Genomic DNA, 14,368 nt, shown 5'->3' with positions numbered 1-14,368 from the left:
GCTGACCTGAGGGGGGGGGGGCTGGGGGTTACCCTTTAATGAAGTTAAATCTAGACAAATTCGATCATCACATACCAGGACCAGCTTTTGGACTCTGCCTCCTGCTGGACAGAAGAGGAAGTGCACCTCTTCATAGACCTCTAGTATCAGCGCAAGTTAAGTTTTGGGATAGCTTTTTTAATTAGTTATTGTGAGAGGAAGAGAGTCGCCACTTGAAGTATTATAAACTGTGTAGTGTGAAAATTGGCCTTTTTTGGGGGATAAATAGTGTAAACTTTGGGACAATGTCACTTATTTTGTTTGAGTCACATTGTTTTGTTGGGCATTGTAATAGGGAGAACTTAGTATTCACTCAAATTACACGGAGCATCAATTTATTATTGTTAATCTTTTGGGTTTTACACAATGCATATTTTTTATGTTATACATTTTCAGTGAAGGACCGGATAAGACACACTAGCTTATATTTAAGCATTGGTTTATCACTGATGTTTTATATTGAGTGTGGAGAGCACGGCACAGTCTTAATTGCATATTAGCTTGTTGGCCACATTCAGGTGTAAGAAGCAGTCAGCCACTATGAATATGTTAAGAGCACTTCTTAAAAATCATTCTTGAATATGGTTGCTGTGGGAAAATGCAGTCTGTATTTTCCCACGGCAACCAAATTCAAACTTTCTCGCAAAAATGAAAGTTGCTTTTGGTCAATACAGGAAATGATAAAGTCTAACTAAATCCATCATCAATTTAAGAGTGTCCCCAAAAACAAAAAAAACACCCTTCAAGTTAGAAATGTTCAATCAATCCCTATATACCAATGTTGTTTTCTGTAGTATGTTCACTTACATTGTGCAGCATATGCAATATTCAAGGCATGCCTCTGGTGAGAACTGTTGTCAGTGTGCTCTCAACCAATCTTTCAAGCCCTAAAATGGCTGATCACATGTGCAGCATGATAGCAGCCGCAGACCTCAACAGCCGGCTTATACATTATGCAAATTTAGGCCGATTCTTTAGGAACACACAGTGGGTGCATCTGTCGGCTGGCATCCCTCGATCAGCTGATCGAAGAAGCTGGTCGGAAAATCTTCAAATGAACAAAGCTGGCAGCCAATGAGCTGCTGGCTCTGTTTGGGCATTCTGACCATTCTGTATCGGGGAGGGTGTTAACAGCGATATTTCCGTGTTTGCGGATGACACCAAAATAGGGAGGGTAATAGACACGGACTTAGACACTATAACATTATAGGAGGACCTGGATGAAATAGGGGAGTGGGCATTAATGTGGCAGATGAGGTTTAACGTCGATAAATGCAAAGTAATGCACTTTGGAATTAAAAATAAACAAATGGGTTATACAATTATGGGTATGCCGCTGGGGAAGTCAGAAATGGAGAAGGATTTGGGGGTCATTGTAGACCACAAACTGAAAGGTAGTTTGCAGTGCCAGGCTGCTGTAAACAAAGCTAGCAGGGTCTTGTCCTGTATTAAAAAGGGGATGTATTGCAGGGACAAGTCTATAATTTTGCCACTTTATAGATCATTGGTTCGACCTCATCTGGAGTACGCGGTCCAGTTCTGGTCACCAGTACTAAGAAAAGATGTCCTTGAGTTGGAAAAAGTCCAGCGAAGGGCAACCAAACTAATTAGGGGTATGGAGGACCAGAGCTACGAGACGAGGCTACTAAATTTAAACATGTTCACATTGGAGGTGAGGAGATTAAGGGGGAAATTGATTTCCATGTACAAGATGTTCAATGGTGGTAGCAACATTAGCGATAAACTGTTTAAAATTAACTCCATTACAAAAACTAGAGGCCACCACCTAAAATTGGTGGAAAAAAAATTCCAGCACAAGGGGCGAAGGGGGTTCTTCACAGTAAGATCAGTTAGGGTCTGGAACTCACTGCCACAGGCGGTGATTTCAGCAAATAATGTGGAATTGTTCAAGAAACTTTTGGACGATTTCTTAAGGGACCGTAATATACAGGGGTTCGGGTACTCCTAGAATGAGATCCTAATAGGTTGGACTTGATGGACTAATGTCTTTATTCAACCTCAAATACTATGTAACTATGTAACTGTATTCAGAATACAAAGGACACAGCGGGGATTCCTTGCTCAACACTCACAAGCATTGATAGAGGAATCTGTTCTATTTTTTTTTCGTTCAACCTGTGGGCTCAGATACATCTGTCCAATTTGTATTTACAGACCTTCATTAATTTCCAGGGTTTTCACACAAGCATTCCCTGATATTTACACAGGAAAAGCAAAACCAATGATTCTCACCTGTTTCAGTTTCTTTTTCTTCTCCTTAGATGACATTTGCTTGTTATCAATAATATCCTCCAATACAACCTTTGCTGGATTCTGAGGCTTGCTCAGCTTCTCATATTCGTATTGAAGCTTTGGTGGTTGGGGTTTTTCAAAGGTAGGGTGTAGAGTGGAGTCCATGTCTGCTCCTGGATACTTTATCTAAACAACGAGAAGTGCTGTAATGTAACAATGTATTTCACTTTCCCCTTTCTAGAATTGTCCATTATGAGGCCGTGAATAAGTCTTTATACTTATCAGTTTTTCCTTCAGCCAGCCATAGAGACAAAGAGCAGCTGAGAGCATTTTTTGCCTGGGTACCGAAACACAAATTGCACTACAACAATTCCCAGCATACTCTCAAGCTAATCAGCACGGAAAAAAATTACAACTTCTTAACAGCTCAGGTTAAAACAGGAGGTTTTTGTTGCATTAATTTGTAAATAAATGTACAACCACACAGCCACATCAAGGCACCTTTACACAGTGTGGTCCCTAACTGAAAACTATCTGCGTTTCTAACTACGAGTATATAACGATGCAGGAACTAAAGTGACACTAAACCCAGGAGTTAAATCATAAAAATACATTCAAGTGCCTTAGCTATTAACAAAAATGTATCTTGTGTATCACTTGGCTGTGGATCCTCAAATCATCTCTGAATTGGTGCTGACACTGTCCTTCCTTCTGGAGGGTGGTTACTTTTGTTCCCCAAGGTCCCTGTGTGTGTTGTAAAGTAGTCACTGCTCCAAGATCACTCCCGTGAAGAACTAAACCTTAATAAAAATGAGTAAATTAAACATGAGATTGTAGTCCATCACAGGAGTGATCTTGGAGCGGTGGCTGCTTTACAACACACACAGGGAACATGGGGAACAAAAGTAGCCACCCTCCAGAAGGGACAGCGTCGGCATCATACAAGGATCTATGTGATGCACAAATAATAAGGTCCCGTTAATAGGGTATTTGAAGGCATTTTTAAAATTTAACTCCTGAGTCTAGTGTCATTTAAAATGTAGGGTTACTAGGGGGTGGACCTATTTTCAAAAGGCTGTGTGACTCTTTTAGGTCTCATTCACATGGGCGTGCATGCCCGTGCAGAGACCAGATGCCAGCAGGGACAGGTGCAGTGTGTAATTCCATGCCACATCCTCCCATTCCTATGGGAAGATGTGGCTGCATGCAGATCTGAACCAGGGCATCCGTGCGGGTCCAGGTGCCTGCGTCCAAGAACGGGCACTCGGAACCACACTAATGTGCAGGTATGGGTCTGCGTGTAATCGAACGTAATAATCGGTTAACTAATCGATTTTGAACATAATCGTTAGCTGCAGCTCTAATATACACCTTGCCAACATACGTGCATTGCAGCAAAGCACAAGGCAAAGCAACATATATTGTGCTGTGCTGCTAGAAGTGGTACATGCACTTTTGTTTTTGGCACGTTTAAGTGCATTAAGCAGCCCAATAAAATGAATGGCTTAGGCATTAGGCAGCCCAGTAAACCTGTTGTGTCTGTGCGATCCTGTTGTCGGTGCGTTGTTGCCAGTGTCAGGATCGCTTGTGTAACATGGACCTTAGTTTGTGGTTCCGACATCAGAAAACGTGGATGAGGCCTTGGCTAGCAGAGATATATAGGAACTAACAAATACACATTTAAAAGGGAAGATCTCATGCAGGCTTTACTGAATCACTTGACCATGTGCAAATATAGAACTTTAAACCATTACACAATATCAGTACCTGAACTCTCCTCTGGTGTGTAATGTAATCCTCCACAGAGTTCTTCAGTGATACTGGAATATTCAGTATATTCTGACAATTGTCCATCATGAAAGTCACCATTTTAGTGGACAGAAGTTCCCCCAGGTCCATCTCCTCTTTGGAACGAAGGATACAGCGAGAAAAGGTCTGAACCATCTGAGAACGGCACATGACAGGGAGTGAGAACACAACCCACTGCGGATATATAGGAGATTCCCAACATACAAGCTTTATGTAATAATCTAGTTTAAAGGGTGATGACAAATCGCAGTACCAGGTTTCAGTTGACTGAAGTCATATCAGAGAAAGGTAACGGGCCTTAAGTAATAGATTCATAAGCTGGATTTCACCGTCTTTTTCTCATGGCCATGACTTTGTAAAATCAAAACTCAGCCCCTAAATTCTCTACAGGAAACATGTCATGGGAGAAACAATGCCAATGCTGCCCTCACCTCCTGAATACACTATATACCTGATTGTCATGCTGACTCTATGCTTTAATATTTTAATGCGACACACAGCAAGCATGCAGATAATTTAGGACTATTATCCGATTACCTTATCTGATTCTACTCTGGGTCAGTGATTTAAGCTGGACATTCACAGCTTGGTCAGCCCAAATTTGAGCTGTGAATGACCCTGTCAGCACCACCTGGCTCAGCAAAAGTAGATTTTTCATTTGTGTTTTGTTGCAGGAGCTGTACTGCCTCTAGTTTTCTCCTAGATTGTTCACTTCTCCTGCCTTCCCCAAACTCTTCACCATTTTGTGAATAACCCTGCTAGTGTGCTTTCTTCCAGATCTGTGCAGCAATCAAGTGTGATACTTTACCTCTGCGCAGGAGCTTCCTGTTATAAAGGCCAGTCACTGCTGCTCCCTTCTTGAGCAGAGTACTTGGTCTTGTATCCACCCTCCGACAGTTTCTGCAGGCAGCCTGTAGTGGGTGGGGCCTGCTGAATCCCACCCCCAACTTTTCTCCCTGTACAGGTTATGTGCAGCACAGTGATGTGACTGCTACTCTTATTTGAGAATATCTGGGTTTGCAAAGCTTTTTGGTGCACGCAATGTGGATTTATATCCTTTGTGACTATTGAAGAGTACAATTAAATTAAAGTTTTAGGTTTTCATGCCCGGAGTGCAGTGGTTAAGACAGCTCCAGACAAGAAAAAAAAGCAAAAAAAACTACAGTTCTAATTGGAGGAGGATTGTTTAGATCTCTAACTATAACCCATTAACAATACTGTCTCTGTGTTGAATCAGTGCTAGAATCCAAATGAGCTGATTAATATGCCCACAATGCTCTGAAGCAAACCTATAGAGAGACAATACGGAGGCCGTCGCAGCTAAACCCTGCTTTATTAATGCTAGTTGCCTGGTTGTTATGACTGACAAGCTGGTTTCAAACCTTTCCAAGTACTGAAGCTATTAATGCAAAACTCTAGGCAAAAATGTTCTTAACCCTTGCAGTAAGGCTACTCCTGCACTGCAAAAGGTTAACTGCTCGTTTTGTCGTGGTGCAAAAAAAAAAAAAGGGAGGTTATATACACCCAAATCGCAGAGCCAGCTGGCTACTACTCGATGCCTGAAGCCTGTCTCCTCTTAAACTGCCGCCATAGAATGTCCCTTGGCATGCTCACACCCTACACACTGTGTATAGTACGTTAGGACTCAAGGATCCTTAGACTGCTTCAGCGGAGAGGGAGAGAAGCTCCAGGGACTGGTCTAAGAGCAAGCTGGCTCCGAGGATAAGGAGAGCGCCCAGGCAAAAACAAGCACTTAACCCTTGCAATGAGGGGGTAGCCTCACTGCAAGGGTTAAGAACATTTTTGCCTGGAATTCTGCTTTAAATGAATAGGACTGCTAAGCAACTAACGTTTGCAGTAAGTGAATCTTTAAGGGCAGCCAACATACTTTGTTAGAACAGATTCCCTAAAAACTGTACACGCCTATGCCTTTAAATTCTACATTTATAATCTGCAATCATTCTCTAATGTCAAGTACATCATGTATCTGATGGCCTGAAAATCCTTTCAAATCCTCCTAGAAAGGAAAAAAGGGTAGAAAAAAAAATAGAACACGCTGTGGAACAAAGGCAAGCATGAGCATGGAAATCTTTTATTAGGCAGATAAAACGGTCCCTTATGTGAGCAGACACCTGTTGGGCTGAGCTCAGCAGTCAAGGAGGTCCAATTATCCACAGCCTCTTTAATGACATACCAGTGCTCTGTTCCCTGTGCTATCGTGCAGAGGTGGCATATCCCTGTTAAGGCTTATCCTCGCCATCATCCTCATTAGCAGCTGTAGTGTCCTGCGATTTTCCGGTGGCAGAAGTAGACAGCAAACTTGAAGAGCTTCAATAGCAATCAGCTTCTTCTGCTGAAGACCTGTGACAGCATAAATTACAATGATTCAGAGGCGAAAAGATCTTGTGCAACTGACAGACCCCAGTGACTGTATTTCCACTGGTAGCAAACGTGTCCTGTTCTAATAATCACATGGCATTTCTCTCCAGGCACAGCTGCAGGGTGATTTTTAAAGAAAAAAGGTTACAAAATGTAACCGATACGATAAAATTAGTAACAAGGTTTTTTTTTTTTATGACAGGAAGGGAAAGCTAATAAAAATATACCATCACTGTTTGCTTTAACCTTTATCAGTTAAAAAGATATTTTATGCACGCCATACAACCGATCGGCGGCTATAGAGCCGCTGATCGGTTGTATGTGAAACAGCCGTTAACGGTTGTATTAACGAGCGGGTCTTTCCTGCCCGTGCGCCAGGGGGGCTTGCGCGAGCAGGAAAAAAATGCCGTCTGGCGACGGCAACCCGCGGATGCGAGTCTGCCATCCGTCCGTTTTTTCTTAACGGGCGGACGGCAAGAGGTTAATATTAGCAATGCCAAGCAAGACATATCAGTGAGCTAGCAATTATACCCTGGTATAGTGTATTTTAATGAGCATATATTTCGAATTTTGTACTGTGTACCATTATATGTGACATTCATATTTTCACATGGCCATCTTCCAGGTTTAATATCCGTTTACTCCTGCTTTAAGAAAGTTCACCAACAGTAAGCACTTGTCCTCCCTCTCCTAGTCTGATTACAGGATGATATTAATGGGTATGGTGGCACCAACACTAGCTGCATTCAAAACGCGTCTTCCTTTTATAAAATAGACTCAGCAGGTGTTAAAAGCAAACTAAATCCAAACCTTTTTTTGGCTTTACTTTTCTTTTCGGTCACGGGAAGACATTTACTAATGTGCTCCTGTGAAACTCAGCACTATATGCCACACTGCAGATGCGCAGGAACCTTGACATTGTCGGGATCCTCTCCACTGCCTTTCCTTCCAAAAAGAGCAGGAGAAATAGAGAGGAGGGGAATCCCCACGGGGAGCAGTGATCGATAGTCCCAGCTCTGCAGGGAAAAGCCACGAGCTGAGCTATCAGTGGTTTGTGATACTCAGTTCTCGAGCTATAGAGCTGACATGCGACAGCTGCAGTGTTACACAATGACTCGAACTATTGGGAAGAGTACAGTTTACTCCAATACTTCTCCATTATAAACCAGCTCAGGCTGCAATACTCAAATGTGGAGCTGTCCCTTATAGTACTTATTTTTCTCCATATGACCAAACCCAGAAGACCAAGTAAATGCTGCGAGTGCAGGGCTCTGTAGGCCCACCCGTAAGGGGGCATCCCCATGCTGCACGTCATTTACAGTATTAGGACGCTGAGAGTGGGGCCAACACCATCACATCAGTGTCACTCTCTGCATCATTCAAGGCTGCTTACTGCTGGGAGAAGATCAGATGGAGAAGACTGTCCAATGCATCACTGACCAGCCTCCAGACTGAGAACAAAAAAAAGCAGAAAACAAAAAAGCAGAAAACGTGTGGGCCAGGCTGGAGATGGGATTTAATAGGTTTAAAGCAAAACACCACTTTAGTTAATAAAAAATGCATATAAAATAGGATTTTGTAAAATCCTTTACTACCAGTTAATTGAGCAACACATCTCTGAAGAATTCTGAGACATAGGGTTATGCTGCTGCCTCTGTCTCAGAATTCTTCAGAGCCGAGTCCCTCAATGGATGATCGAGAAAAGGATTTTACGGTATGAACAAAATCCTTTTTACTCCGAGTCCATTGAGGGACACGGCTCTGAAGATTTCTGAGACGTAGAGGTAGCAGCATTAACCCTACGTCTCAGAATTCTTCAGAGCTGTGTCCCTCAATGGACTCAGAGTAAACTGCTACAAAAACTATTTTGAAATGTAAAGTTTTTAAAAGTTTCCATTCCAATCTGAAACCGCTTTAATTGTTTATAAAAATGCAATGCCATAGGACAACCGGGAGACCATTGGGGTACAGAATCCCCCCCCCCCCGAATTGGTATTTCCCATGTTGTGTGACTGATTTTCCATTTTTCAAGTCTGTACTAAGATACAAGTACAATTGTAGGCATCCCCTGCAATATTATTTCTATTTTTGTTGAGATACTGGCTAAGGGTTAATTATTTTAAAAGAGATGCCGACACTGCAGATTTCTTTATTAAAAAAGTGCACCAAGCGAGTATAACAAACCAGACCCTCCCATGTAGGAATCAGTCTGGAAAGGGCATGATGAAACAAACAGCCTTTTCTGTAGGATAGAAAAGGTAAGAACCTGCAACATTGTTTGTAATGCAATGTACCTTCATCACCCAGAGAGGATTTTTTTCACTCACCTCATAGTTCTAGCCGACCTGTGACAATGAGACTGTCACAGGTCGGCTCAGTAGATCGGGAGGTGAGCGGACACATACCGGCGTTCGCTCACCTCTCGATCCTGCCACGGCTCTCTGCCTTGACAGGGGAGGGGCTGGATTCCCCCACCCCGCTCCAATCCGCCAGCGCTGACTGGCGGATTGGACGGGGGAGGGTACAGCTGGCTCTGCCTCTAGATGGGCAAAGCCAGCTGTTAGGCCCCGTTCACACTGAGCGATTTATCACGCGGTAATTCCCGCGATATCGCGGCTATTTAGCGCGCGATATCGCCCTTCAATGCATGGCAATGGAGCAAAGGGTACTGCTGTCGCGGGTCGTGCGTCGCTACAGCAGGACCCTTTTTGGAGCGGATTTTGCTGCGATTCAATGCAAGCATTTGCGCGATATCGCGCAATTAGCGAATTGCCAAGTGTGAATGGGGCCTTACTCACGAAGCTGGGTGGATCCAGACATAATTGTCGGGATCCGCTTCAGCTGTGGCGTCTCAGTATACCGCGAGCTGAGCTAAGGGCGACAGGGGGGTTTGTGGCTGGACGTACAGTGTACGTCTCCCGTCACGAAGGGGTTAACAAAAGTTCAACTTTAAATTAACCAATAATTATATTAACATTTAATATCTGCCTGGAATACCACTTAAAAGAGAGTAATTGAGGAATATACAGCAGATATCTTACAGACAGACCATACAAAAAAAAGGTGAACTAAGGCGGCAAGAATTAGAAGAAGGAAAAGTAATAACTAAATTGGATTCCATCGATCATTTCTACCTTTTGTTGGACAAACTACTGCTGTAACCTGACTGGTTATTGTGGGAAATGTACACTTTTTATATATCAGACATAAATGTGATTTAAAGATGAGAATACACTTCTACAGCTCTGCATGCTGACTTTCTCTATATTGTGCTTTGATGTGATTAGAAGGATTGGGAGAATGCAGGCTAAGTAGCTGAATAAGTATGGAGGCGACAGCAAACACTGCTGTGCTTGATTGTTGACATTATTAAAGAAAAGAATGGATGTAATAAATCCCTGAAAGATCCCAAAGGCTGCTGCTATAAATAGCTGACACAGACCTTTAGAAGACGTGAATTCTGGAAGCGGAATGAAAATAGGCGATATTTAATGTGCACTGTGAGCACCGCTGAGCAGATAAATACAGCAAGATATATTCTTCGTACTATTTCTTTCATACCGGTCGTCAGTCTCCCAGAAGCAAAGTTCTGGTTTATACAATTGCTTTGACGTTCTATTCAACCACTTGTAGCCTTATAGGAAAAGCCTGGTGCTGTGTTTTCGGATTTTTTTTTTTCTCTATACAATGGCACATTAGTCTTTGCTTACCCAAAATATTCACAAACACATCAAAAAGCTGAAAAGTCAGTAGTGGCTCCAGAAGATAACTGTAGTAGTCTGCAATGGTCTTAAACACATCTCGCTCAAACCCCATGTACATTGGCTGCTTCATTTCTGAGCAATTTGGCCCTGGAAAGGAAAAAGCCAGACACATTTGTAACATTTTATTATGGTTATATAATATAGTGTTACTTTTGAAAAATATATTTTTAAACCAAAACAGAAAAACCCCAGATAGTTATCAATGGAACAAGTGTCCCCACTAGACAATTTTGAATTGCCCATCACTTTCTGTCTCAGCGACAATGGTCAGGACGAATAAAGGGTGAATCAACACAACAGTGACACAGACAACAGTAAAATGATTTTAGGCACGTCCCCACTTCATCCAAAATTGAAAAAAAAAAAATGTAAGACTTTGTTTATGAGGCTGAAAATGGGTTTTAGTTTGCCCTATAGTCAAGGCTTGAAAAATCTGCTCGTCCTCTCGTCTGCGACGAGTAGCTTCACCGGCCGGCCGTTGTAAATCACACGGCCGGCCAGGAGCTTTACATTCAACCGATCGAGCGTCTCTAGAGATGCCTGATCACTTGTATTAGCAGCAGCTGTCACTGCCGTTGCCGGCCCTGAGATACGCTGTGCCCGGGGTGGCTGGGACCGGCACGGCTGCTTTATGACAGGAGATCAAACTGAGATCAGTACACAATCTCCCTCTCCAGCCCCCGAATGCAGGAAGTGATGTATATTACATCACTTCGACATTCTGCTGTCACTCTCCAGCTTCAGAAGCTGGGGAGAAGCTGGTGAAGCAGATCTCTGCTTCATCAGCTTCTCTGGGGGTCCCTAGGTGTCATTAGGGGTCTCCATAAAGAGGATCTGTCATGTAAATTGTAAAAAAATAAAAAAAATACTAAATTTTCTTAAAAGTCCCCCGCCCCCCCACATACACTTGCAAACATGCGTCGGGTGCGCCTACGTGCGAAAACTACAATTGCGCCTATTGTGCTGCACATGTTACATATCACCGCGCACGTTGGAGTGAGAGCAATAATTTTAGGGCCATTTGCAATTTTACGGGCACACGCAATTTTAAAGGAGTGAAAAACACTGAGCCCATAGTTCTCCTTTAAGGCTTAACATGTTTGGTGTCTATTTATATCTTTTATATTTTAGCAAAAATATGGGTAAGAATAAGAGGGAAACGTTTTTTTTGCTCGCAATTTACGGTACTTTTTTCATTATATAGTAAAAAATAAAACACCCCTCAGTGGTGATTATATACCTCCAAAAGAAAGCTCTACCTGTCCCTAAAAAATGTTATTAACATGAATGGCAAGGCTATATTCCGGTCATGCTGGTGAGATTTTTGACTGACTGGCGAGACGCCCTAAAAATTTTCAAGCCCTGCCTATAGCTTTATTAAATGCAGAAAACACAGAATGGACTTCACGTGACATAGATTATGGTTTGCCTACTATTTTAATAAGCTGCTCCAGGATCTCACAAATAGTTTCCCCTTGACGTTCTGTGAGGACGGGCCTTGTTCTCCTTCCCCTTTTCACTCCTCTGCTTGCCATTTTACCCACTACTACCCCACTTCCCTTAACCTTGTCTTTCTTTCTATCCCTAGTCACACGGGGGACATTTGTAATCTTTCTTGCCATGAGAAAGAAGATGTGACTTTATGAACCATTTTCCCGCTGCCTCTCTAACCTTTTTGGTTATCCATTTCCTCAAGTTATCCAACATTACAATGTATTACAGATGACTTGTAATATTTACAAAGGAACATTTGTTATGTGAGACGTGTTCTGTGAACCTCCTATCACAAAAAACATGCAGTCTTGTCAATGTAACTTTCTCTCCTGTGTTAAAACAAAATGACTTATTGAACAAGACCTAGACTAAACACACAGTATATGTGACAGTAAAGTAAAATAATGATACTTACAATTTGCTAAACACTTCATTGCAGAAAGCAGCCAATGTGGAAGCTCTTCTGAGGAAATACAAAACAAAGGATTAAGCTTTTTTTTACTGGGCTTATACAAGATCAGTACAAAGGTTACTAAATTATGCATAAAGAATATGAATACAAAACTGTAATATATTGCAGCTTTCCCATCTTTAGATGAGGTGGTTGCTTTAGTTTTCTTTTTTGAGGCCAAAAACTGAAAAATGCTTGTAGATCCAGATAGAAATCTTGTGCCCACATTAGGTCTTATGTACTGAACTCTCAAATAAAACATTATCTGACTTGCCAGCTATTGTGTGTGATCTACAAAACAACTCCATTCTCTGTAGGGCTGACTGTACGTGTTACATGAAGACCTACCTAAACAATCTAAATCAATATGTACTCAGGCTGGCCAGTGTACTACATACTTGTTGGTCTAAAGTAGATTGTACAATCAGACTATTATGTGTTTGGTGAGCTGAAGCGAGATGAAGAGGTATTTGTAGGATATCAGGTGACAACACTGCTTTTTCTAGATACAGTACAGTCACATAACGTTGTCTCTCTAGGATAGAAAGTGTGTTATTGACAAAATCACCAGGTACAAATACAAAAACAGGAATGTGTCTGTAGTTGCAGAACATGGCTGAATACTTGGCCTGAAAGAAAATTAATGCAGCCACCACATCTAAGGACTGGTAAACTGCAATATATTACATTTGTCTTATAGGTTTGGGTACACTTTAAGCATCCACCATACAAAAAAATAAATACAAAACCTAAACATTCTAAGTCCCCATTCATAGCTTTGTTATATGTTTCCCGAAGGACAACACTCAACACGAAGACTTCCGTTATATTTAATGGTACCCGTTTATACATATATTTTTGGACACATAGCCTTAATGGGAGTGCCTGAAAATGCACAACACATGCGTTCTAGTATTTTTTTTAATGCATTTTTGTGCCTAGTAACCTCAGCAGAGAAAGAGCCAGACAGCCAGAGAGATAAACCAGAGAGATAAACTGGCAGGAACAGACATCAACTGGTATTTATAAAACAAACTAAATTCCAATAGGATAAAACTGTCTCACTCTCTAACTGGACTGAAAATGTATTATACAAAAAGATACGTACCACAAAAAACACGACACAACAAACCGGTATTAACCAGCAACTAGAAACGAATGCATTTCCCACAAAGTGCTCAATTGCAAGGACTTACTCGTTGATGAATCCTTTGTTTCTTGTGCATTTAAAATTATAATTATCTGCTTTTTAAATGTCAGAAGTTCTGATCAGTAGAGACTGATGTGTGACAGATGAATGGTGGGAAGGTGGATTGTAGTGCTAGGCTAGTTTGGATAAACGTTTAGGCTCTGTATATAGCCTGGACCTAGTTCTAGGAGGCTCTCCAGGCACAAATAAACCAAAACAGAAGAGCAGATCGGCTACTTTATGCCTGTACTCAATTAGTAAAATTTTTATGCTTTAGTAGACAAAACGGATTCACTATTAAAGGAAAATGCTACAAACAATAAAATGACATGAAACGCTGCTTTTGAAACAGAGCCGTCATCTCACTGTGGTTTATATTACCCTCCATCATCCACCATAACAGAAATGATGGCTCTTTGAGAGATCTTCTTTCTGACAAGCTGCAATCTGAGTTTCACCTGCAGCAGAAGTAGCAGATGAAATCGGAGATTACAGTCCCCATTCTCTAATGAAAACTGTGGATTTGTGTTAGGCCTTCCAGGTTATTAAAAAATAAGAGGGTCACATTTCCAATGGAGCTGTTCTATTGTACAGCTCCATGTCGCCCGTCGCTTGTGCAGGACCCTTTTCCCCCGCGGATGTCGCACAATTTTTATATTTTTGCATGCAGTCCGACGGTGACAGTCGCACGATCTTTGCCCGAACAGTTGCGCTATCCCAGCCGCGCGGACCAACTCGAGGTAAGTGTCACTTAGCGTGAATGGGGGCTTTACCTCTCTTTTGGTCAAGGGAGTACATTTACTATTGTACTCCTGTGACTCAAGGTCAGCATATAGAAATCGAATGCCCGTTATATGCCGACAGTGAAGAGCTGCGCTGTAGTCGGGAAGGATACCAACAATATTGAGGGATCCACCCATCTGCCTGATTGACAGCTGCCCTCCACTGTCTGTCCCTCCAATAAGCACTGGAAGAATGGAGGGGGGGGGG

At 42.1% G+C, this 14,368-nt stretch overlaps 1 protein-coding gene across 1 annotated transcript in view; it reads right to left on the bottom strand.

Moving 5' to 3' along the window:
* DEPDC1B (DEP domain containing 1B) overlaps positions 1-14,368 on the bottom strand; it is a 43,398-nt gene that overhangs the window by 785 nt on the left and 28,245 nt on the right. The window contains exons 6-10 of the mRNA XM_018557946.1: positions 12,154-12,201; positions 10,191-10,331; positions 6,296-6,462; positions 4,060-4,236; positions 2,293-2,478 (exon numbers count right to left, since the gene is read on the bottom strand). Of these exons, the coding sequence (XP_018413448.1) occupies positions 2,293-2,478; positions 4,060-4,236; positions 6,296-6,462; positions 10,191-10,331; positions 12,154-12,201 (719 nt within the window). The remainder of the gene's footprint in view (positions 1-2,292; positions 2,479-4,059; positions 4,237-6,295; positions 6,463-10,190; positions 10,332-12,153; positions 12,202-14,368) is intronic.

Source organism: Nanorana parkeri, unplaced genomic scaffold (assembly GCF_000935625.1).
Source record: "Nanorana parkeri isolate BGI_ZX_2015 unplaced genomic scaffold, ASM93562v1 scaffold312, whole genome shotgun sequence".
NCBI classification, from domain to species: Eukaryota; Metazoa; Chordata; class Amphibia; order Anura; family Dicroglossidae; genus Nanorana; species Nanorana parkeri.
The sequence above is the reverse complement of the archived record's forward strand: the minus strand, read 5'-3'. Positions and strand labels throughout refer to the sequence as shown.